The sequence below is a fragment of the Athene cunicularia genome (genome assembly GCF_003259725.1).
Source record: "Athene cunicularia isolate RWA chromosome 4 unlocalized genomic scaffold, athCun1 chr4_part2, whole genome shotgun sequence".
NCBI lineage: Eukaryota > Metazoa > Chordata > Aves > Strigiformes > Strigidae > Athene > Athene cunicularia.
The window spans coordinates 10,528,169-10,554,173 of NW_020799099.1; the positions used below are offsets into that span (position 1 = coordinate 10,528,169).

Genomic DNA, 26,005 nt, shown 5'->3' on the forward strand with positions numbered 1-26,005 from the left:
TAAAGCCCCCATAGATTTTAGTACTTTTACTGTACAATATGTCCCTTTTTTAGGGAAGGAAAACAGAATGTGGCAGTAATGATGAAGTGCTGCATTTGGGGCTAAAAACTGCTCCTGATATTCATCCTGAGTAGGTGTTCACTTTGCGAATAGTACGTTACACTCAAATGGGAATACTTGAAAAATAATGTACAGTTCAGCCTGTGTAAGACTGGTAAGGCAGACAAAATCCAGCCTTTAGTACAAAATTATATTGTGCCGAAGACTAAAAAGATTACCTTGATTGGCGTATACCACTTCTCCTGAATGGCTGGTGAGGTAGGCTTTGGTTTAGGTGGTTTAGGGTGAAAAGGTTCTTCTGGTTCTTCTGGGAGTTTCACCACAGCATTTTTTGCTTTTTCTAATCTAGCTCCTTCTTCAGTGGATCCTTTATCACCCCAGCGAACCTAAGTAAAGCCAGAGTTCAGACATAAATGCACTGTATGCAAAGGACAAGGAAACTGTTGGAAATAACAGAAGTAGCTGAAAAAGTTTAAATTTGGAAGAAGTTCTAAATAAACAAAGAGGGGAAGTACTGAGGAAAATGTTCCTTCTTCATTTTTCATGACAAGCATTCTTAGTTAAATTCAGTTGTAAATGTGAGACTCTCAGTAGCAAAAAGTCAAGAGAAATAACGAAAGAAAATTCTACCATGCATAACACAGGCTGCACAGGAGACAGGAAATCTGGGAAATCTCTAATTAATGATGTAAAAATATCATTTCTAGTTCTGATTTATCCTAAAATACCAGACCTTAATCTGGCACTGATGAAAGCCTAGATTTTTGTCACCCCAGATTTCCTAACACAGCATGTTTGTTGAGAACTCCAATTTAGATAGAAGGTGATACTTGAGCAAGTTTTAGCAGAAGCTTCTTGAAACTGCTCAGGTTTTCAAGTAGTTCTGCAAGAAGATACATACTGAAGAAAACATAGATGAAGCAGTCTAACCTGCATAATAAGTAAATGTAAAAACGTGTAGTAATGTATATTTTATCACTGCCACAAGTATATGAAATATATGCAAAGGGTTCAAAGAGAAAAGAAACCCGTATTATTGTTGGTGGTGAGACAAGCACATATTTCCACTTCCATAAAAGGTTGTACTTAGTATGCTGTAAAGAGGAAATAGAGGAAAAAACCTTCCCTCTTAAGATGATTTGTCTTCCTGTAATAAGTAATCTTATTTCATCTTGTAATTGGAAACACTGTGCAGCAGTTTGAGCAAGGATGTTTGCTGTATTTTACAAAGAAGCAAACCTAGATAAGACTTGTTACTTCATCATCCAAAAAGAGCATCTAAAAACTGTGGCTGGAGTCTGAAAGTTCTTAGTAAAACTGGCCTGGATTACTGAAAGACTTTCTAAATCCTGCCATCTGCTACAATCTTGCCTGTAAGGAAGACCTAAACCCAGGAAATTAAATTCTGACATTGCATCTTGAGTAAATGTGACACGCTGATGAGTCATGAAACTGTTACTGGAAAATAGCTAACCGTTACTGCAGGATTCCACCATCATATTTGTTTTTTCAGGGACCTCCTGACTGGAGATGCCAGGCATGAAAAGAGAAAGATCCAAGTGAGAAAAATCAGAGAAGACTGACCTTCCACTGTGAGGGAAAGAACTAAGAGCATCACTGCACACTGCTTGGTAGGTGTATGTCAGTTCTGTCTTGCTACCTGCCAATTCAACCACTTGAAAAGTAGGCAGAAAAACAGTGGGATGCAACAACTTTCCTACTCCAAAGGGGCACCGAATTGTTTTGCTCACCAGAAAAAAGATATGTCTCTGCTCTTCCTTCTGCTACCTGGAGGGAGTGAGAAGACTGATCTAGGGCTTGCTATAGGGACACTATAATGTGCTGGGATAACTATGCCATAGATGGGAAGAAGGAAGCAGCCTGATTTCTTCAATCTCATCAGTGCCATGCCATGGGCGGAATGGCTGATAAGGAAAGTGAGGAAAATGTACAGGCAAGCCAGAGTCTAGTCCCTTTCAGAAAAATGAAATACCTTGGAGGAAAATCGTGTCATTTTATCACCACCACCAAGTGTTTTTTACCACTGTAATCACAATGTGGAGAATGAGAGCAAAAGTATGACAGAGCTTAATTTGGTCTGTAATACTATAACTCACCTTGATAAAATACAGATCATCATTTCTTAGGAGACAGTTTGTTTTGAACCTCTCTGTTATTTTAAACTTTACTGTTGGGCTTGCTTAGTGACTTTTTTTTTTTTTTTCACTGGGAAATCCTCTCTCTGTGATATTAGAATGGGCTTTCATGTCCAAGTAGGCCCTGCTGAGTCATTAAAATGCATCTGTATCTTTCACTGTGATCAATGGTACTTTTACGGTGTTTTTTATGAGGTTGTTAAAATGTATTTTAAACACTGTTAAAACCATTTAGAAATAGATGGTGGATTCTTTACTGATAAAATGACCTTCTCCTTCAGATTAAAATGACTTCACCCAGGATTTGTGGAATCCCACAACACAACTTTGACATAAAAGCTTACTGCCTGTAATGGGTGGGGTCTAGAAATGACATCATAAAACTTTAAAACAATGCCAGCACACAGATCTAGGAAGAGTGAACAACACTGGCTACATTATTCTGGACTGTTGCAGAGGGGTGAAGCTAGTGGGGGAGGCAGGAGTGCATGTGCAACTGTCCTGGAAGGGAACATAGTAAATGAAGAGAAGTAGGACAGAAGCGGTAAACACAAGTTTCCTGGTTCATTCTCTCATTTTCTCTATGCAAGGAAGCTGCCAGAAGATTCAAGCTACCAGAAGAATGGAAGATTAAAGCACAGAGAAGCAATAAAAAATAGACAACTGCATTATCACATGAACTGAAAACAGAAGAAATGTAATGACTAGTTCAGCAAGTTTTCGCTGGTCACAGCACAGAAACCACATTTAACTGTCAGGTATGGAATACCCTTCCTTTGACCGCCTCACCTTCAGCATCTTGTTAGATTGTTTTTGCTTTCTCTCATTTCCACACTTGCTCTGCCCTGATTCTCCCAACGAGCAGTGTGCTCTCTTGAGCCAGTAAAAGGTATGAGGTCTGATACCACTGTCTGAACAGCTGGGAATGGGCGGCTAAGCCAGAGTTTCCCTCCGCTCCACTGCTCCAACTACTACAGGACAGAGGTTAAGCTCCATATTCAAATGCTGAGGCACTTATGACGCCGCACCCAACCCCAAAATTCGTTAGTACTCTCGGGTCCCAGAGAAGGTCAGAGACACAGAATGAGGTGCTTTCCAAGAGCCCATGAATGTCTTGTCAGCAATTTCAGTTGGTTTGCATCTTTAGCCCTTAGTCCTTCACAATATTCCTAGCACAGATAAAAAGTTTTCTAACCTAATCATTACTTTCTGCTCTCTTCTTTGAAGAGGAAATATTCTATTTTTGCCATGTCATTTCTTTATGATACCAATGTTACTTGTGTTCATGAGCTATGTCAGGTTTCTGTTTCATTGCACAAGATCCCGTTTACAAACTGTGATGATTTAAACCCTGGAACTCCTCCTGGAGGCTCATCATGGCTCCCATTAGAAATCCAGGCTTGTAATTCTTTATGTTGGAAAGTATTTTTGAGTTTGCCTCTGAAAAGCACTGCACAAAATGTTTTCTTTTTCTAAAATCTGAAGCTCTTCTAAATTAGCAATTCTGAACTGCTGATGGAAACGCATATAAGCAACACAGCTTTAAACTTGCATGTTCTTCTGCTGAATTTAAAAACAACTCAAGCAAAGCTGATTCTTAGGCCAATACCTTTAAAGTTTCATCAAGATACATCAATATGGCCTAGGTGGGTATTTCAGACAGAAACAGTTTCCTAGATTGAAGTTAAAAACTGCAGAAAACTGCTTTACAAATTCCATAAAGGCTGACTTGACTATAAAATCTGACATAAGGACGTGCCCATAAGGATGCACATTTTTCATTCTGTTTTAATTAACATGATGCTATCATGTCTCTTCAAAGACAGGCACTGTTGTCGCTGTGAGTTCCTTTGGGATCAAGCCTCTCCTTAGCGTCACCATTGTCAGCGCATTTGGCTGGCCCACACTTGGAGGACTTATGTTTCACTGTAATTTCTTCCAAAACATTCAGAAAAGGCTCTCACTCTCTCTTTCTCATTAGCTTGATGGAAAGAGCATGTCTTCAGGCAGCTATTTAAAGTTCCAGTCAAATGGAACTACTGAAAGCTGTTCTTTCATAGGCAAGGTCAAAATTGTTCGATACGGTAAAAAATTTTACAAGGCTTATGTCACTGGAAAGGAAGCACACATTATGCCCTTGTGTTTTCAGTACACTTAAAAAATCTTTGTTTCCACCATTTGCGGCCTCAGAGAGCCATGTTTTAGTGAACTGGCATCTCCATGTTGTACTAACCTCCATCCTTTTAATTCCTCCAACTCCTCGTCCACCATAGTAGGAAGCATCCACTGTGGGCCATTTCTTGGTAGGCAAGGGCTCTTGTTCTTCTTCCTGTCAATACATTCAAGTAATATTTACTTTTAAATTATACCTTTTCCCCCCTCCACTAAGTGTCTTATTAGCATTTTTCATTAGAGTTCACAGAGGATATGTCTTCCCATGTTAAATATGAAAGATCAGATATTTAGGTTCTCCAAGTGTTTACCAATTTCTAAACAAAATCTGGTCACATTTGGAAATATTTTAAATGTTTTGCATGGGAAAAGCATTGGTTTTGAACATTAGGAAAGTCCAAATGGGGAATCTAACTGCACATTCTACTGACACCAATTTGTTTGCCTCATCCTTTTCCTTTCCACCAATAAAAATAAGCAAAACACACACAAAGAAAAGGATTTGCAGTGGCTTCTTCTACAGAAAATAGAACGCTTTCAAAGAGCCAGATCACCAGCCCCACTCATTTGGATTCAGCAGATGATGTTCAGCAGATCTGCAGATAAAGGTTACGCAGCCGATTACAGTTTCCTAAGCCAACCTTTGTCAAACTCACTCTTGGCTGCCTCAGCTCAATGAAGTGTGCCTTATCATGGACTTAACTGACAGAGTACACTTCAGTACCCTCAAGCAACTGGCTAAATCAAGACCAAGGGGCAAAAATACTGAAGGTACCAGAAGATACTCTAGTGCATTATCGCCTGTAAGAGGGAGAGAAATTCCCTTATAAGGGTTCTTCAGTTCTTCTGGAATGCCAAAGCTGTGGGGAAATGCTCTTTAAGTCATACATGAATCTTTAGACTGTTATACAAGAGCTACTCAGTCTTTCTGCTCTTATTGCAGAATGGGAGAAATAATGCTCAGCTCTCTTGGGATAAGGCCCCTACATATTTCTGTGGATTTGGGCTAGGATGACTGAAGTCGAACAGAGATTTGGACTTCGTCCATCCCACCCTCAGCTTAAGGCTTCCCACAGGGCAGTTCTTTCTTCTTCAGCAGTTAGGACAAAGAGCCGGATTTGCAGAACACAGGAAAGCACAGAGGAGTGGTATTGTGTAATCAGTGTGATGAGCAAAGCATCATCGTACCATACCTCTTTTGGAGCTGGTGGAGGCGGAGGGGGATCTTTGATGACCTGAAAGAGCCAAATACATAAAAGCATAAAGAATTGCACTGGTAGCATCCAAAAGCCAACAGAAAATTTTTAAGAGTGAACTGTTTCCATCTGAATCTCCCACATCTGCTTGCAAACTGGCAACCGCTGCTGCCAAGTCCCTTGGGTATTGATTATCAAGGCCTTCTGGAAATTAACACCATCCGTCTAATAGAAAATAACATCAATTGACTGGCAGACACTCTTTGGGCAGACGTGTCTGCCACTTTGCTTCCTGACCGGATAAGACTCAGTCATTCTAAGTAATAGCCAGTGATGAAACCCTATGGAGTTAATTAGCAAGCCTGGGAGGAAAAGCATCCCAAGGTCTATGTGAGGTCTTGCATAATCTTGGGCCAAGATGCCTGCTTCCTTGTGCCATGCTGCTGGATTATTTCTGGCCCAATGACAAGTGTGAAATGCCTTCTGGTAGCTCAGGCTTCACCTCTAGACGTCCAGATTGTTTCTGCAGATCTCACATTTCAGATCTAATAATTGAAGTATGTATCTCCTTGACTGTTCAGTGTGGAGTGCCTGCAAGTGGAAGTTGCTTCTTAAAACTGTTTCTGGATAGGCTGCTCTTAGGATAATTCACTTACACCTATATTTAAATCTCTACCTACAGTTTGTTCCCATTCCCTTTCTCACATACATAATGTAAATGTCAGGGAGTTCCCCAGTACTGACAGGAATCCACTGAAGAGCACAGGGGAGGAAAAGAAAGGCAGTGACCCTCTTAAATGCTTAAGATGAAAACTGAAGACACAGCTGTTCTTTCACAAGAAAAGCGAGTTTGTAAGCTAAAAAGATTACAAATCAAAGCTAAAAAGAAGTACTTTGGTGATATCAAGTCATTTTTTGTGCTTGAATATTGTGTAGAAATGACTAAAAAGTACCCCATGAATATAAAGAGGTCTGTTTCCGCTATGCCTTTGTATTAAGCATAACCAAAACGGTCCACGATGACAAACACCTAAATCTCCTAATACAGAATTAAGTATCTTAATTGAATTATGTCTTATTTTATTCACTGCATGCTATCAATTATAGCATTTTCATTTACTCTACTACTGCCTATAAATAATGTCACTGCACAGATGTACAGCAGCATACATAAAAGGAACATATTTTTCTTGACCAATAATTGAGAGTTTTCCTTCTTGATTTACATTTCAAGTCACAGTGTCACCAAGATAGTTACTAGTTACTGCCTAAACAAGCTATGGACTTTTAGCACTAGATACAGGAATTCTACAAAATTAGAGAAATAAGTTATAGCACCCTTGGAAACATTTTTTCCATAGTGCTTCAGGTTTAAGATACTGAATTGTTCATCGAGTGGATTGAAAAATCAAATATGGATTTTAACCAGATATCCCTTTGCTGCTATGATGTTGCAAAAACATGACAGAAATTACTTTTCTTCAAATATTTCTGAATACTTTCTTCCCACCCATCAGGAATTTTTCAGAATACTTAACAGAAATCAATTACTTAATCAGTGAAACGTACCTGAGAGCCAGACTGGAATTACTGCCCTAACTTTACAAGAAACAACAAATCCCACAGAGGGATCATGGGCAGATTCTGAGAGATACTTGGATGCTGAGCAAGATTTTCCAAAGCATGAAGATACCTAATTCTCAATGAAAGCAATTAAAAGACTGGAAACGGTAAAACAGTACTTTCAATATATTAAGGGTCACCTTATCTTATTTAATTCCCATTCTTAATTCCTTCTTGCCTGTCTCTATTATCTAAAAAAAATGTACTTTGCTGCCAAGACTGCAAGCTGTAGAGGGAGGAAAGGCCTAGCTAGGTTGCGGATTTATATAAATATATATTAAATGGTATTATCACTCCACTTTCTATAGTTCTGCAGCTCTTAAGTCTTGAAATCTGTCCTGAGCAAAGACAACTTTGCATAGTAGACTTGTTCTATGATTCATGCTAAAGTTCACTTGAGCTCTACGTCTCTTGGTATTTACAGAATCAAATTACTTGTTGGACCTCACTGGGCTTCAAAAATCACAAGTCAATGGCAGTTTTTGTTTGACTGCCTGAGCAAAAGATTTAATCCTATGCCAGCTGCTAAACTCCCTGAAGTTACAGGGTAAACTTGATTTGAAGCTAACCAATACATTAATTAGCTGCTATTTCTAATAGCTTCAGAAAATTAAACTTGTTTTAAATGTGACAGTGGTGTGAGAAAATAATCTGCTTTGAGTAGCAGATACTCACCCCTGCTGACAGAAGTGGAATGTAAATGCCTGCATCCTTATGTTTCCACAGGCTCCTCACACACTCTCTCTCACACGTGCGCACACACACACACAAATATTATATTCAGTCTTGTGTGATATTTCAAGTGAAATCAGTAGAAAGCCATTTTTAAAAAGATAAATCCAAGGAATCCATGCAGCTTTGGCAGAAAACAATGCAAATGTACTATGAAACTGCAGATACTGAAGATCATAATCTTGCAAATTAACTCTTCCTAAACTTGAAGACTCTGACTAATGCTGCTGTTTTATTAACCCAATGTAGAGATGGACTAAGTCCTAATTTTGTTTTGTTTTGGTTTATTATCATCATCACCAGGCAAGGCTGCATCTCATTTATTTAGTTGCAAAGAATAAAGACTTGAGTTTGGAGGAGAGCCGATTTCTTAAAAAAAAAAAAGAAAACCGAAAAAAAGTTAGTTGCTTCAGGCAACAGTCCCTTTGATCTGCTCATTAACACTTTTCAAATGTTCGTGTGATGTGGGCATTAGGAAATGTCAGCACCAGAGCCTGAAGCCAGCTTGATGCGATCATATGTTCTGATATTGAGGGAAGAGTGAAAGAACTGTCAACAGTGAACTGCCTTTAAAAAAAAGGGGTGGAGGGGAGGAAGAAAAAGAAAAAGGAGTCCCCCTATCCCAGCCTGTAAGTGTACACAGACCTCCTAGCAAGGAACACTGTCAAGACCGAGTCCTAGCGAGGACAGAGCGCCTGAGCCACCAGCAGCTCACTGCTCTGCCTGCAGCAGTCTGGATTACGTGCTCCTGTGCCTCCAGATGCTCCTTCTGTTCTGTCCGCAACACCTTTTGTCTCTCTCTTCCATTGATTCTGAAGCATGGGAGGCTTACACAGTTTGAGGGCTGCTGCTTTCTTCCTTGCTACTGTTCTTTGTCCCATGAAACACAATGCTCTGCTCTGTCAGGGAAGCAGACTCAGAGGAAGGGAAGAGGAGGTCCTGCCTGGACATAATATGCTGCCTCTCTCTTCAAGAACACTTGGCACCAAAGCCCAAAACTACATAGCCAGAATGTGAGAACCTCAGGTGCAGGAGAGAGGGAAAAGAATGGAGGCACAGTATAATGGTCTGAGGAAACAGACATCAAAACAAAAAGAAAGGAAGAGTCAGTATTTGGTAATAAATTCAGTGTAACTATGTGGGTTTGAAACTTGGTATTGTAGCAGTGAGTCCTAAATTTACCTTTTCTTTGTAAAGAAACAAATAATACCCATGAGAGGTGGAGGAAACAACAGAGGACACTAACATTTAAAGTGCCATTGTTTTATTGCTCCAGTAGAAGTCAGGCTGCTTCTCAGTAATAACTTACAATCTACAGCTCAAGACTTCCCTAGAAATAGCTAATTATTCCTGTAGTAAACACTATATCCAGAAAAGATGCTCAGGGTAAGTTACCATCCCTTAAAGTAAACATCAGGGAGGAACAGACTTAAGCACAAGGTGAATCAGAACTGAGGGACATTTTCTCACAGCTCAGTGCAGCAATTTGTGCAGATGTACCTCCACATAGCAGTTAATGCCATGGTGCATCTTTGGGCATCCAAAGTAGTATCTTTGCTCTGCAGTTCATTAAAAAGGGCATCTGTCTTAGTTAACTGGGTCCTAGTTTAGGAATCCTTCCACAGCTCTGCATGATGTGTTGATGTACAACTGTAAGGTAAACTGAACTCCTCTCATTTATAACAGCCATAGGCTGGTGCAGCTAATATTATATTGGCATAGCTACCAAAAAGGCTGGAAATTAATACTATAGAGCTAAATGTTTGACTTTTTTAACTGTAGGACTTTGACATTAAAAAATCCAGAAAGCACCTTACTGATTGTCTTTAGAGTCATCACTGGCAAGAGTTCCTGCTCTCAAGGGACTGAGATACTGCTGTTGCTCTTTACTGTAATGAAAGGAAAATTCTTACTATATGAAGTTTTACTATACGATGGGAACTGACCACTGATAAGCACTGATTTCTGAACACTGACCCATGTGAAGAGTATTTTAATTTTTTTCACTAGGTTGTACATGTGTAAACCCGATGCTGAGAAAAACCCATCCCTGCAGCAAAGGATTAAAACTGCACACGCAACTGAGTATGATGTGATCGACTGTACTTCAAACTGTAAAAGACTGATTCTAGGCTAACATAAATTAGAGACACATGGATTATGTTCTAGAAGTCATATTCAGCTAGTGACAAAAACCAGAGTTTTAGCAAGGTAACTCGTTCTGGGAGCTCTGACAAACTAAAGGAACATTAGGTTTCCTGGTATCAGTCAACTTAAAAGGAAGTATGTTTGTCTTGGGAAAAAAAAAAAAAAAAAGAAAAACTTGAGAAGTCAGGAGGAAAAGGACAAAAGGAAAGCAGCTGCTTCCAGAAAAGCAGCTCTTGAGAAAGGATATGATGAACCCTCTCAGCAACTGTGAATAAGTAGTGAAACAACTCATTTCAAAGTGTGTCTGTAAGTAGCTGACAGGAGACACTGAAAAAAAAGTTACCTGTCTTCACTTAGGGATTTAAATTGTATTTAGTTGTGTCCGGGACTTCTTCATCAGCAGTATTTTACATGCATATTTTAAAAATAACTAGACTTTGAAACACAAAATGTTTGCCTTTTTACCAGCACAAGTCTGCTGCAATATTATCTCCTTCACAGCACAGAATCATAGAATCACAGAATACCAGGTTGGAAGGGACGTCAAGCATCATCTGGTCCATGTCCTCCATCTCCCTCGCACCCTGCCCCAGATGACAGATCTATGTGAAATGCTTAGTTGTAGCCTCTTTCTACAGACAGAAAGTGTAGAAGCTAAGAAGTGTGAAGATGGTCTATGAATCAAGGTTAGCCAGTTATTTTAAGATAAGGAAACAGGAAGCTTTCTTCTTACTGGTTTAGAATTTTCCTGTTCCACAGGAAGGCTCATGATATAAAACAAAGCTGAAATAAAACAAACAACCTTCCTAGATTTCTGATGGGACTATACTGTGGAGAATGAGATAGAACAGAGTGTTTCTGTTAGAGAAGAGCTTGTAGCTCTTGCCTCAGAAACCCCAGACTGTGAGGATGCAGATGGGGCTGAGGACTTCTTGCTCTAGGATAGCCTGGGGCCTGACAAACTCCACCAAAGATTGTCCTTATGTGGGCTTCAGCATGGTCAGGCAAGAAGGCCAGTTCCTCTGCTGCCCCAGGTTCCACAAGCCTGAGACAAGACAAGGAATACAGAAACAGCCTAGAAGCAACCTCCACTTCCCAAGTTATCAGTGCTGTCGTTTAACTGGATGAATAATAAACTTCACCAATTTGAAAACCCTGACACACAAGGAGATGGAAGAAGAGTTAGTGAACAGCATTGCTGACTGCTGCTAGAAGGATAAAGAGTGCACTCAGATGAAAAGAGATGCAGTGTGTGCAAGGGATTATTAAGACAATAAGGATTTCTAATTTGAGAACCCATAATGGACGACAAACGCCAATTTTAGTGGTAGTACTCAGATTTCAGGATAACATCTGCATACCATTATGGCCAACAACTTTCAGATAGAAGAGAAAAGGCTTTTATCAAAGGTTTCACAGAAATAGAACACATGTACTCGCTCAGTAGAAAGCCAGAGAGCAGCACACCAGTATGCTGACTGGTGCAGGTCTCAGAAAGCCAGAAGCACTGCTAGGAGGGCAGTCCACAGTGTTGAAGGTGGTGTCTTCTTCCACTTACTGTGCACCCCCAATGAAAGAAAACTCCCTCAACAGATGGATTATGTCACATGTAGCTCTCCTGTTACTTAACTTATTTCCTATGGTATCTGCATTTCCCAACATGGTATGAGTTATAATCATGAGCCACACATCCAGTGACTTTTTCTAATAGTCTTTACTCACCACTTTGCAGCAGAGGGGCCAGAACCACCAGAGCAGACCGAGTGCCACTAACAGTAACAGTACAAGAACAGCAATAAGTGCTGCTACTCCGCTAGACTGTGAAGAAAGAAGAAAGACAGTGTTAGTGGATGTTGCAAATAACTGCTGCCTGGTTTCCCACTCACCCCAAAACAGCTTCCTACTGTCTGATACAAATCCCAAACAAATTGTTCCCACTCATCAGATCCTATTCTCACCAAGGGAGAAATTCCTCACAAAGGATCAAGAAGGGGGTCTTAGCCAAATTTGTATTTGGCACAAGTTCAGCAACAGCCTCCGCTGTAAGTCTCCTCAGTTCCACAAGTTATGCAGAAGGTAAGCTAGGATGCTTCAACAGGAGCTGCCTATCACAATGAAGGATGAATCAATACTAAAGAGAGGGAGGAAGTGGTAAGACTTCATGTTTCCCATTCCTTACATATTCTGTGACCTGCAAGTCTCAGACGTTCTAAGGGGCTGAACACAGCGTGCAGAACATACTAAATTGAAGATGACAAAACTTTTTTCTGTCTACCTGTAAACCTAAGTTCAAATTAAGTCATTCAGTCATGTGTAACAGGACCAACTTGTGCCAATACAAGCCAGGATTATTTCTGCTGTAGTCAGTGGATTCACTTTGATGTAAAACTGATATCCTTGAGATAAGAATGATGCCCAACTTGAAGAAGGGTACGTTGACTGCTAAGAAGTGAGCTGTTTGACACAAACCGGTAAAGTCTCCTTTTAAGTGTGTTGATGAGAAGTGCCCTTCTGCCATGAGGACACAGGTCTGTATGGATTGGAGGGTGGGTGCAATTTTAAGGAATCTCTACTAACAAAACATATATAAGGTTTTTATTGCCCACACATCCAGGGTACTTGTACTGTACAGACTATAGCATGCAAAATCCCTGTAATAGTGTTACTTGAACCTGAAGCCACCATCTTAAGAAATTCTGAACAAGTGTTACTGCTTCCAGCAATAATGCTTTTAATGAAGAAATGAGCAGCTCATCTCCTACCACCTCAAACCCACATCCAGTAGGTACTTTTAGTCTTATGCTTGGTATTCTGCACTGCTGTGCTGGTTTAGAACACTGAGAAAAATGCAACGGTGACCTTACAAAAACAGAAGTTACTAAGACTTCAGCTGGGGAAAACGGAAAGGAGGGACACCCAGGGAATCACTAAGGCTGGAGTACAGTGTGGGTAATTCTGTCAAAGTGAGAAGAGCTGTACTGGAGATACACCATTGGAAATGGAAGGTGAAACAGAGCTTTATTCCAACCACATGTAGGTGTAGTGAGGCATACGCATTTATGACAGACAGGTAAGATGCATCCCTCGGTGCCTAGATGCAACATATTTTTTGTTTGTTTTCACTGCAGGAATGTGTGTTTGCTAGGAGAGGCTGTAACTTGTAACTCTTATATACCAACTAGCCATCAGCTGCTCAGCTATCAGAATTAGTGGAACAATTCTAGCAGTGACCCATTTCTTGCAGTTGCCCATCTGCTACTATGGAAACAGCAGTTCTCCTTGTATGGAGCTGTCTTTGCTGCAACATGTATGAAAAAAAAAAAAGATCAGAAGTACGACAGTTTTTCCTGTCAATGCACATCTGCACTCATTCTGTTAGTGAAAACTTTTGACCACAGAGAAGTACTGCTGGAGTAGAGCAGAAGGAAGACAGCCGTACCCAGCAATTTTGTATGATCTGCTCTGCATCAGTGCTTTGTTTTAACCTATCTCTGCAATCTTAGCAATTTTTAAGGGGGCATGGGGACAGACTTAACATGTAATGCTTTCTCTGAAAGGACCAAGAGAAAATCAGTCTACTTTTAGTCTCCAGCATCCCCTCTGACTTTACTGTCCTTATGTTATCATGCTGAGAGGCTGCTTCAGTGTGCTTTGGTGTAAGACTGTATGATAAAGAGGCTCTTAAACAGAAACGTGATTTGGGTAGTGTGTGTTTCTTCAGCTCTCAATTCATTCAGGCTTTCTTCCTGAAACTGAAGTACTGACCTGAGATGACTCTGATTTCTACAGTTACCCAAGTATTTAAATGAATAGAAGAAAAATGTCATTCTTTCTCTTTTAGGTTAATTACCTACGAGCGATAAAAATACTGTTGGAAAAATACATGCTGATGAGCAGAAGGTACTGTTCTGTCTGCTTCTATGCCTGACAGGAAAGCTGCACCAAAGTCACACTTTAAATGAGACAAATTTAAAGCAATACAGTATTCATGCTCAGCATGTTTTCAAAACCTCCATCCCTACATAGTGGTCTTGTGTCTAACTGCAAAAATTTTAACTATCCTGCCTATCTAATACAGAAGACAGAAGAAATTAATAGAGAGCAGAAATGTGAGATTAGAAATTTATATATTAAGTTAGAAAAGTCACTGACTGCATAAGTATAGAGTTTATCCTAGAAGCTGTTTTTAACTCTTTTCTATAAGCCCATGATTAAAACAGCAGGATGTTCTCTCTCCTGTAACCCTAGGCTTAGGTACTCCAGCCTGTGCTTTGATGAACTGTCTCCCCTAATTAACAGAATTGAGAGCCTGCACTCCTTACGCAGGCACTAAAGTTAGGTATGCAAAGCTATGTAGCATCAGTAGCCTTCCGCAGGATTATAACCAATCACCTTCCATACCCAGGCTGAAGTGCTAAGGTTCTGCCTACTCAGCTTCAGCCCACTCCCACCAATCCTACTCAGTGGAACTCTGCTGGAATGGGACCCCAGGTGGCTTGTATCATACCTGGCTCTTATGACATGATTATATTACTGGTGGCATAGAAGCTTCCCAATATTTTGAAAGCCACAGCTGCACACCATGCTAAAATAATTTGTTTCAATGTATTTAGCAAAATATAATTCACAAGCTATAGAAAAATACAAGCCCCACACAGACAAGGAATGCACAGACACTGCTTGCATCTCAGGGCACAGCCAGCTGAGGTACCCTGGGACAGAAGGAGCATTCCAGGGCCTTCCATCTGCATATCGTTCTGCATACGGTCTACATCAGCAGCCTCTAACGCAGTTATCAAAACAGATGCAGCAGCAAGGAAAGGAGAAACCCTTAAAGCCTGTGTCAGAAAGCAAAGTCTCCAAGTCTGGCACATAAGAGATGGCTCTCCTGTGTTATTAGGAAGTCTCATGTGATACATACAGCAATACTTCACCTATGTAGAATACTGCAAAAAAAGATCATCCTAAAATAAAGCTATTTGCCACTTTAATGGGAAGAATTGAGGGAATTGTCTTCTGTAAGTGCAGAAAAAAATCTTGTCTGTAACCCCACACACACACTTTATCGGGGAATTCAAAACAGCTGAAAACACTTTGTTGCATGTAGTGGTGATACAAAACAGATTCTGAATGTCTCAAAATACACAGAAAGTGACTTAAGACATATCTATATATCTCTATATATATATATGCACCTACATATTAAGAAATCATGTATTGTTAAATTATGTATATTCTGTATGTGTCTGCACAGGTGCATTTTTTAATTAGGTTGATTTTTCCATTCTAAACATCTAATGGGTCTTGCCATGCATTGAGGTTGTCTGCACTGAGAGATCACACAATGGTAAAACCAAAAGAGAAACTGGATTTCGGGATTTTACACTGAATGATGTAAGACATCTACTTACACACTCTGAAGCGGTGATTGTTAGTGAGCTGGACATGAAAGACTGCCCTTCATTCAAACTCACCAAAACTTCCAGAGTTCTGGAAAGAAAATCAAATATCAGCAGCCGTAAAACAGTCAATAGAAGAGCATACGTGCTACGGATGCACTTGTACACACAGACTATTCAACAGAGAATGTGTTCCAAGAAAGGACAGTAGAAGTCGTGGCCTCTGAGCTGGACTAGATGTCAGGAATGACGTCACAGAAATCACAAAACCAACATGATTACTTTGTGTTACGATTTCTAGAAACTCTGATGACATTTAGTGATCGAGATACTTAGCTGCTACAAGGTTGCACCTTGGCTTTCAGAAATCAATTTTTGGCCATTTCAGACTGAGCTTGCTTTTCCTCAATTCTTGCTGCTTAAATGAACAGTCTCACACAGGTTTATTGTGTTTACTGTGTTTATTACTGTTTGGAAATTATTTTAGTCTTCTGGATAGAGAGCTATCTGAGTGAAGAATATCCCTTCCATGTAGCATAAAATACTCCAAAAAGTTTTACGTAAAATAAATTGAAGTTCAACTGTAAAAATAACATTGTTTTGTCTGTTCCATAAACATCTCTTTACTCATATGCAGACATTATGGATAAAAATGTCGGATAATTATAAATGGTCAAGACTTTCTATAAATAGTACATAAACACTGCATACAAATAGTATGTGGTTTACATTTTACAAATTAACCCTAGAAGAAAACAACACATGGTGAATGTTAAACATAAGAAGACTCTTCAGCTTCTCTGGCTTGGATTCCCAAGATTCAGACAGTTTATATTATGCATAGATGTAATTAAATAAAAATATAGATACCCATGAACTAAAATGAATTAATCATTTATACCATTCTTATATGTCATGAATTTTTATTCTGGCACAAATGCTTTAGTCAATATGGAGTTCAAAGCTATTTTAACTAATTTGGCTAATTTCTTTTTCAGTTTTAGTAAAAATGAAGTAAGTTGCTTCCACTAAACTCATTTTTAAATGATCAGTGTAATGAATAATTGATCTAACAGAAAGAATAACTCTAATTTACTTCTAATTATTACTGGAATAAGTGAATCAGAACAGAAAAAAAAATAATCAATTCCCTTCTAATGCACTAAATAAAGCAAACTATACCAAAACTTTTGTTAAGTGATTAATTTTTTAAATGTAATGATCTTTATTATTTTTTTATTTTCGATGTTTTGCTTTGACTCTTTAATGAGAAATGCTGTAGGAAACTTCAGTATGACAATTCTATCCAAGTTTGACTGGCAAAACAATCCTATTGACTGCAGTGCGAGAGGTTCATGCCATGCCTTTTCTTTATCAGAGAAGGGCTTAAGTGCTGTTGAGACAGAGCCCAAATCCTGACAGGTGTTCCTGAAGAAATCTGTGTGTTTGAACTCTTAAACCTTGTGGAGATTTGCACATCATAAACACATTACAAGAAGCATTTTTCTGTCCAAGTCACTAACCAACAACCCAGTTACATTAATGTGACTCTTTCTGGTGTCATGGGGTCGCATCCTTTTGCACCCTGGTCATACCACTGCATTAACTATGACTGTACAGATGTAACTGAATCACAGAGTATCTCAAGTTGGGAGGGAATAACTGAATTCAGCCCATAAATACTGAAGAATCCACAGCACACTGAAGCATTTTTGGATGGCAACTTTTCAGTTAAGCACACATTCAAGAAGGAAAGATTAATCTCTTAAATGTTTCATTTTCCCCCATGGGCCTTGTCTTTTTAAAGCATGACTTAGAGAAACACGCCGCAGGCTTTGCACTAAGTTTTGAACTTGGATATGGCCAAGAAAGGGCATTCATTGCAGACATGTTTCCTGAACATAAAAGCTATTCAGCCTTTCTAATACTATTTCTGAACTTTTCTAAGTAATGGTGGGTGCCTTCCCACTGACTGATGCCATAATTGGGATTATACTGCTTGGTTCAAAGCCTGGTCACACAGTAAAAACTCTTCCAACTGCTCTAAATCCAAATGTAGTACAGCAAGTAGTTTTGATTTTTAAATTAACATATCATGTTCTTTAAGAACCTAGATCCTTATATACCTCCTGCATTGACTTTATTTCTTATCATATTTTAACTGTGTCTAAATACATTGCAGGTTTTCCTCAGCTGTTTTATCTTTGGCTGGAACCATTTCTTGTTGAGCAAAACTCCCACTGAGATCAAAAATAATTCTGCCTATGGACTAGTGAAGAACTTCTGGATTTGGCCAGTAACATCTGACTATAGTTGCTGCCAGCTACTGGGATCGAATTTCCAAAATGCTTTCAGATGCTCTTTTTTTTTTCCCCCATTTCATTTTTTTAAGAAAAAAGTGAATGCAAATCCTCAATTTCATATGGACTTTTTTCTGCTATCCAATCAATTCCCTTTGCTGCCTGGCAATACCATTCTTCCTCCTGACTTGTGTGTGTTCTTGTCAGTCAGGAATATTTTCTAACAATAATTCACAATGTTTTCTATCCTCCGGCAGTTTGTTGATTTGCGTGATGTGCTATTACCAGTCCCAAACCTGCGTGGTTGAAAAGGAAGATGCATCAGTGCCTAACTACTGTTGCCAGCACTAGCAGGCTCTATCTGAAATGTCATGTACTCGGGCTCACATGTTTTTCAGCTCTGCAACTAGGAAACAAAACACATATGAAACTTCAAAAGAGAAGTAAAGTAGTGGTGAGGCACATTCTCACTATGCTGGCAATACCTCTAACTGCTACTCATGTTTAATTTAATTCTCCTGTATAAGAAGGCTTACACAAAAAAACCCGTTAAGTCCACTAAAATGATAACGTAAATTATTTCATGCAGATCTTCATCGAAGTAGCCTGCCATATATCCCTTAGATCTTTAGGGAACAGATTACTTCTTTTGCAGCAATGCTTCCTATACTCACAACCTCGAGGCTGTCCCCCCTACATCCTGACAAGTTTGTCAGCAAAAATATAGGTGCGTATCGTGGCTTATCCTGAAGGTGGATATTCTAACTCACTAAAATACTGCATTTCACACTGTTTCAGGGTGTGAGAGAGATAGCCTATCTTAGGAATTCCTGGACCTGTGACTTAGGTGTTGGGCTTTCTTGGCTTCCCTAGAAAAAGCGCAGCTTTCAAAACTTAACAGTCAACCCTGTTAAACTTCTCACTCTGTTTCTCTCTTACGCATTAAAACTTGAAGTAAGTGTCACTTTTTTTTTTTTCTTCTGCCTTCCCTGTGTCATGCAGCAAACTGCATACTCCTACTGCAATACACTTTTTTTTCTTACATTTGTAGGAACAGTTCTCTCTTGCTTTCATGTGGAACATCTGTATTAGTCTTTTTCTAGCAGTGTCCTGTAGCTACCACACTTATGCTATTTGCTACTGTGAGCTTTATAAGTCTGGCTGAAACATGTAAGGTGTGTCTAATTTAGCTATTAAGAAATTTAGCTATTTTTTTTACATGGTCTTTGCTAGCAAATTGAGCAAAACAGGAACCTGAAAGACATTTGGCTAAAACACTCCAGATCATCTTAGCCCATACTAAAGAAAAGGCATCTTGTGGATCTCGACATTTCCTTGAACTCACTAGGTTGTATGAAAAATTTTGTATAATAGCTAAGATTTTGAAGTGAGCTAGTGCCCATGTTTACACCTTACTGTTTGCAACATAAAGCTGACCTCTGTTTATGTCCGCTGACAAGCTCCACTCAAACAGAGATTCCCCAACGGATTGAGAAGTGCAAATGTTACCATTACTGTCTTCCACTAAAAAAGGCAGCTTTAAATCCCAGTGCTGCAAAAAAACATTTGCTCAGCTGATATGCTCTACAGGCCTGAGAGCTGTGTTCTGGCTCCATTCACTTATTTAAATATTTTACCTGGGATTTAGGAAAAAAACAGTGAGTAGGGATGTCTGTAACCTATTCTCTCATGCAACTTGCCTGATTCCCAGGGGGGTGGTGTGCTGAGCAGGCAAGGTCTCTGGAATTTTAAGCTGTTTTTCTTAGCTTTAGCACACAGTCATGCTCTGGGACCAGGTAAATGTCAAATAAACAATTCCTGTTAGGGTTCGTGAAATGGTGGAAACAGATCCTCAAAAGCGGCACAAATCTTAGTCCAACAAAAATGACCAGGAAGAAACCTGCCATTAACTGAACAGAAGTGTATGCAGTCTGCTCAGGCCAGTTACTGAAGGCCAGTTATTACAGTTACTAAAACGGGAACTCTGCTGCTGGTAAGGTCTACAGATCTGATCCTCATTCACCGCAACGCCTCTGTACACTGTTCTGGCAATACAGAAGACCCCCAAAAAGAGCACTGATAACACATGACTGCAGTAGGAGCAGGTTTCAAGTCCCTGGTGCCATGTGCCACCTCACTACTGTTGAGCTTTGCATTCTCCCAACCTTTAGCTGTCAGACAGTCTGACAGATATCCCAAGCAACAGGCTCACTGAACACATCAGCTATCAGCACAGATACGATGCAGTAGGAACAACCAGTTTCCCTATCAACTTCCATTCTGACACACAGCTTGCAGGGATAAGCCATTTGAGATTTTCATAGGAGTTGATCACATTTGCTCAGTTCTAGAAGCCACAGAGTGAATTCATACAGATAATAGTCTCATCTTCAAAAGGATGAACCTGTCAACATACAAAATCACTTCCTTCCTGAAATTGTCTTGTCTGTATGGTATAAGAAACATGTTTTTTTCATTTCTTTAGCATCCACCTGTTTGATGGCCTATGTGTACTTCTGATTCATATATCCCGTTCAAATGTGGAGTTCCAAAAATTAGGTGCCCTCTTTCTTCTACTCACTTATTCACAAACATCCAAGAGAAAGACGTATTACATGAGTATCTCTACTGTTTACTAGTGACTGTCCACATGCATGAGGCTTTTAGCTCAGCATTCTGCATAAACTGCAAATATTTTGAAAACAAAATTACATTCAGCTGTGATTCTGTTTTTTGGGCACCTTCATTTCCCACTGGTGATTGTCAGTATTTAGTGGGTTCCTTCAGTAAAGCTCAAATCAGCTAAGAGCTGAACAAGCCTATGCCACCAGATAACATTTCTAAATCTTTGGGCCTCTGCTGATACTCTTTTTGGTAGACTGGAGGAATACAATTTAAAGGCTATGAGACTGCAGTGATTTTTCATGACAGGCTTAGCTCATGAGGGAAGCAGCAGCACAGATCTTGGTCAGCTGGTTTTAAGACTATACCTTCAGTCTCCCTAGTGGAGGTGATCAGAAATGCCTCCAAAATGTCTCCACAGGCACTAAATGCCTGGCTTTCTAAGTCCATAAGGCCACATCTCCCAGTAATTACTTATGTGACACATACACATTACATGACACACCCATAGTATCTTATTTGCTTCCCAAAAACTTAGGGAAAATTGCCTCTTCTTCTGCTGAGGTATGTAGAGAGAGGGAGACTAGAGAAGTTGTCATTGTCCCACCCTAGCATGCAAAGAAAGATGGTGCTGGTGTGCAAGCCCATGTCTTGAACCGTCCCTGTGCTCCATTCGCTGTGAACCTGGTCACACCCAAACAGCACAGCTATGCACGCGAGGGCAGACTGTCCCTGAAGTAAAACACACCTTCTACCACAACCCTATTTTTGCAAGGAAAGATTAGATTGGTAATAGTTTCATACCAGCACTGAACAAAACCAAGTGCTGAGCTTTGGGAAGCTGCTGCAGAACCGAGTATCTCCTCAGGTCAACCCACAATAAAACCCACAAAGAATCAGGAAGTGTAAATGTTGATGTTGCTGTAGCAACCCAGGAAGTCACCCTCCAGTGCCCAGCTAAAACCTCACCTCTGCTGCGTGACACATTCTGTGTGGGTCACTGTGTGTTTTACATCTGTGCACATAGGAAGGGGAAGCAGACCCCAAGAGTAACGATCAGAGGTTCTAATAACCAAGGCCCACGGACACTGTGCACAAATGCACCCAGGCCTTCTTGCAGTTATATCCAAGAACACAAGGAGTTGACCAGCTTCCCTATGTTTAGCTTGAAAAACACAGCTTCGGGAACAAGCCTCAAGGGAAAGGCAAGTGCAGCCTTTCACACTGTTCCTCAAAAATGCAGTGGTGCCCAAATCCAGCATCTTTTTAAGGCTTTTAGCCAGGATATTTATTCCTATTTTCTGATCACTTCTGACACAGCACTTGAGTAAAGAGGAATCAAAGAGATGGCAAAGTTGAGCTAATAAGCACATGCAATTAACATGCTGTGCAGATACTCACAAACTCTATTGCTTTTTATGTACCACAGGTCTAATGTGAAACTTTCCAGTGGTCCATACTTTTAAAGCTATTTCATTGTAATGGGAAAACCTAGGGGTTCTATTTACAGTTCACAGCATTTGATCAGTGTGGAAGGGATTTTCCTATATTTCGCTTGTGAAGTATCACTTTTTGGATGGGAATCAAACCTGACAAACTTTTAGTCTGTGAACAGCTTTTTTAAAATGTTCTTATTTATGACCAAAGATAACCACAAGACTCTTGCAACTTTAAAACTGCATCAGTCATGGCCCACTGGCTGTTCTAATGAGGAATCTACCAAAAAAAATAACTTGAGAAGACCCAACAATTGCAATTCTTTCTTTCCTTTATGTCCACTGCTGTTTTATTGTTACGGAAGAGGAACGTGCCCCACTGCCATATGTCACTACAGCTCTGGTCTAAAGAATTTCATACCCTGTGAAATACAGCTGACATTTCAATCCACAGTAACCTATTTGCAAAGTATTCATTTGCTCCTTATTTTATGAGTATCCAATAAAAGACTGCCATTTTATGACCCATTAAAAAAGATGAAAAAATTAAATAAAATTGTGAAAGACATTTGCTAGAAGTAATAAATAATTTACCTCCAATTTTCACGCACTGAAAATTAAACTGGCAAAGCTCAAAAAGTTACTAAAATTATGGTGACAAAGGTATTTTAGAATCAAGTGCCAGCATTAAAATAGCTAAAATGCTGTACATAGTAGGAAGGAAAAAAATTGATCTATGTGTTTAAAAGGATGCTTTCCCTTAAAAAACCTACCTCCATGAATTAATATATAGCTTTATCACACAGTTAATATTGGTAAGCCAGTAGTAAGTGTGTGTCTATGTGTTCTAAATATATCTATACATACATATGCACCTGTTGTGTGTGTTTGTATAAATTTGTATGTATACAGAAATCACACACTGGAAAATTTGTAACAGTAGTGGGAGAAGGGTCTGGTGGAACTACCAATTTAAGTATAATTTTCTGCATGCTTTTCACTTTCCCCCCATATAATTTAGTATCCCTACACAACCATCTGGCAGCACGAAGAGGTGCCACCATGACCAGACTCCTGAAGTCTCCTGAAGGATGGGGAAACTGGGACACACTGTGACTATGGCATGTTCAGGTTTTTATCACTGAAGTATTGACCACTGTTTGCAGCTGGAGTAAATACACGGTGTCATTCAGTGCAAGTATTTAATGTTTTAGAGTTTGAAGGAAAAGCTCCATTTCCAAACAATACTGACCTCACTTCAGGTGGTAGACTTAAATTTTTAGTACCAGGTGAGGCAGCCTCTGTTGTACCACCCCTTATTTTCTGTCTGAAGGTTGAAGAGCAGCGGTAGTGGCATATGCAGGGAAGAACTAATGCTCAGCTGTACGGTAGGGGAGATAGCCACAGGACTCTGAGTGATAGGTGACTGTGTCTCAGTGGGGTCAGCTCCAATCTCTGCGTATGGACACAGCGGTTTCATTTGATCAACTTGAGTTTGAAATCATTGGCCATTATTTGCTGGGGAAACAACTAATATTTATCCACACATTCTCATCAACGAAGCACAGAGTATTCCTTCCCCTGTTCTCGGTTAACAAACACTCTAGGACCACAAATCTGATTCTCTGTGTCCAGGGACACAGCCCTAGACTGCAGCAGGAGGCCACACAAAGCTACAGATAAAGGTATTTCAAGTCTATACTTGTAGTTTTGTTGCTTTTCTTAGATCAGAAGCCCGAGCTGCATAAGGACACAGCAAATTCCCTTTAAGCAGGGTTACAGACCTTGTCTGCCAAATGTTCAGTGCAGTTCCGCTGTGCCAAGGGTTGGAAGCATAGGAAACAGTTTACTCGAGTTGATGGGAATTGTACTGGGGATACTTAATAATCTATAGTTATGATAAATGGTCAGAGTTGTTTTCCTCCCACCAACCACAAAGGCATAAAAAGGAGTATTTAATTATTTTCCTGAGAATAGCAAGACCTGCATTCTGTGCAAATCATTACGGTGTTTTGGGATTTTGGTAAAGAATTAGTACAAACTTCCCCCTTCCCCCCCTTTTCTTGGTGTATCTTATCACTGACATATAAATTCAAATTATAGTTCTCTTAGGATCACCTCTTGCTACCCCAGAATTATCTGGCTTTCTCAGCAGACTGCTCAATATGTTGTCTATTTGGGTTTGCCTTTCCACAGGAAATGGGACAGAAGCATTTCACTGCTGGGAAGTGCTAGTGAATTTGAAAGAACTGGAAGCCAGAAATGTATTAGCTCTGATCTCATGGAATCATGGGAACCTGCACTAACAGGGTATGAAATGTCATTATTATGTTAAATTAGTCTATAATTCAGCTCAGGGTACTATGTCCGCTGCATAATATTAAGCACTTAGTTCTGCTCACGCACTCTTTCTTAACGCTCTGGGAACACTGTGTGCCCTATTGAGGAACGTGAAGGACTGCATTAGAAATTACTACTGATCTTTACATCAGATCCATATGTCTTAGGAGCCAGTTAGCCTATACAATCCATTGAGGATGTTTCCATCTGTGAATAGTTCCCATTATAAACTAATTGCGTCAAACTAAATGTATTTCTAAAATATTTTCAGAAGTTAATATTTATAACAGACATTAAGCCTAACACAGCCATATTTCTGGTTTCCCCTTACCTGAGTTTATTTCTCTAGCTATTTTAGAGAGGGAAGGATGTACCATAAGAATAACCAGCAATTGGTAACCATACCCTTTCTTAATTTTTGTTGGAACTAAATGCTTACACAGGGGGAAAAAAAAAAAAAGCTGAACTGCTAGTGCTGAAAATAAATGCCGAATCTCAGTGACTTTGCAAAGAAAGGAATTAGCCCAGGTGGGAGAGGATTTGATTTACATCAGCTCTCTTTACCCAGTGCTACTGGGGAAGAACAGCTGTTTATGCTGAAGGATAATGTTAATATCAAATCAATGGGCCTAATTAGCCATGAGTACATCAATGATGGAGAAGTATTCCACTCACTGAGGCTCTAGAATGAGAACAGGTGAAAACAACCAGATTTGGCAATGACATCCTACCAATCTGTGAGCACAAGGAACTCACATGATTGACAAGGGCAGCAGGAAGTTAAAAGGGGGCAAACATTTCTCATTTCTTCTTTTTTTAGGGGATGGGGAGGTGGGGGAGCTGTGGCTATAGCTATACCTACTACATTTATTTAAAAAAAAAAAAGAATTTCAAGTACTTTGTGTATAGGAAAGACAGGCTTTAGGAAGGCTGACAACCCAGAGGAAGCCCAGTGTTCTTCCTGATGGCTGGTATCTCCTTTTGCAACAGCAGATTGCCTGTTCTCTTTCATCAAGAACTTCCTAAGGTACAGCTATAACTAGTCATATGGATTTATTGTGCTTTTGCCTTTTTAGAGTAATGACTGGTGCTATCTGGAATGTGAAGTATCTTGGTCAACAAGCTACCTCTTAACTGAGAAATCCCATTGAATCCTCATTTTAATTGCTTCCCTTCTCTCTGGATAAGGTATTCTTCAAGCAATATGTAGTCACAGTATAGCTTATAAATTAAGGATGAGACTTTGTAAATGGGTCCTTAAACCCGTGCTTGAACACTGAAACAAGTTGCTTAACTGTTAAGTGCCTAAGAACTCATCCCATGCATTGCCCCTTACATTAGCGAATAATTTAGTTCTGTGGCCAAATTAATCTCTTGATTTAGTTGTCGCAAAGGTTATTTAATTAACAGCACCACAAAAAGAAGTTAACTTGCTAGTTGGAAACAAAACAGAAAATGCTCAACATACCCTGTGAAATATTAATCTTTTCTTAAATGACTCTGAAAGACACACAAGTCAAATCTGCAGCCTGCATACAACTTCAGCACTTCTCTGAGCTTGCAACACACTTCCCAAAATTTTACCTTTCTCAGCCAAGGAGGAAAAAGTGACAAAATAAAAGTAATAATACTAATTCCAGCAATAGCCATAGAAAACAATTATCTCCATCCATTTTTCAGCTACTGACTTCCATGTCACAAGAAAACTCAATGAAGTTATACACTTTTCTCAACACTCCTTAAGGCAGCCAAATGAACGTTCCACTCAAATTAAGGAACTTGATGAAGTTATGGGTTTGCCTGAATAAACAGGTCATCTCA

The 26,005-nt window shown here is 39.6% G+C and overlaps 1 protein-coding gene across 1 annotated transcript in view; it reads right to left on the reverse strand.

Moving 5' to 3' along the window:
* ANTXR2 (ANTXR cell adhesion molecule 2) overlaps window positions 1–26,005 on the reverse strand; it is a 119,023-nt gene that overhangs the window by 47,945 nt on the left and 45,073 nt on the right. Inside the window, exons 10-14 of the mRNA XM_026848077.1 lie at window positions 15,499–15,577; window positions 11,810–11,905; window positions 5,582–5,623; window positions 4,450–4,545; window positions 279–446 (exon numbers count right to left, since the gene is read on the reverse strand). Of these exons, the coding sequence (XP_026703878.1) occupies window positions 279–446; window positions 4,450–4,545; window positions 5,582–5,623; window positions 11,810–11,905; window positions 15,499–15,577 (481 nt within the window). The remainder of the gene's footprint in view (window positions 1–278; window positions 447–4,449; window positions 4,546–5,581; window positions 5,624–11,809; window positions 11,906–15,498; window positions 15,578–26,005) is intronic.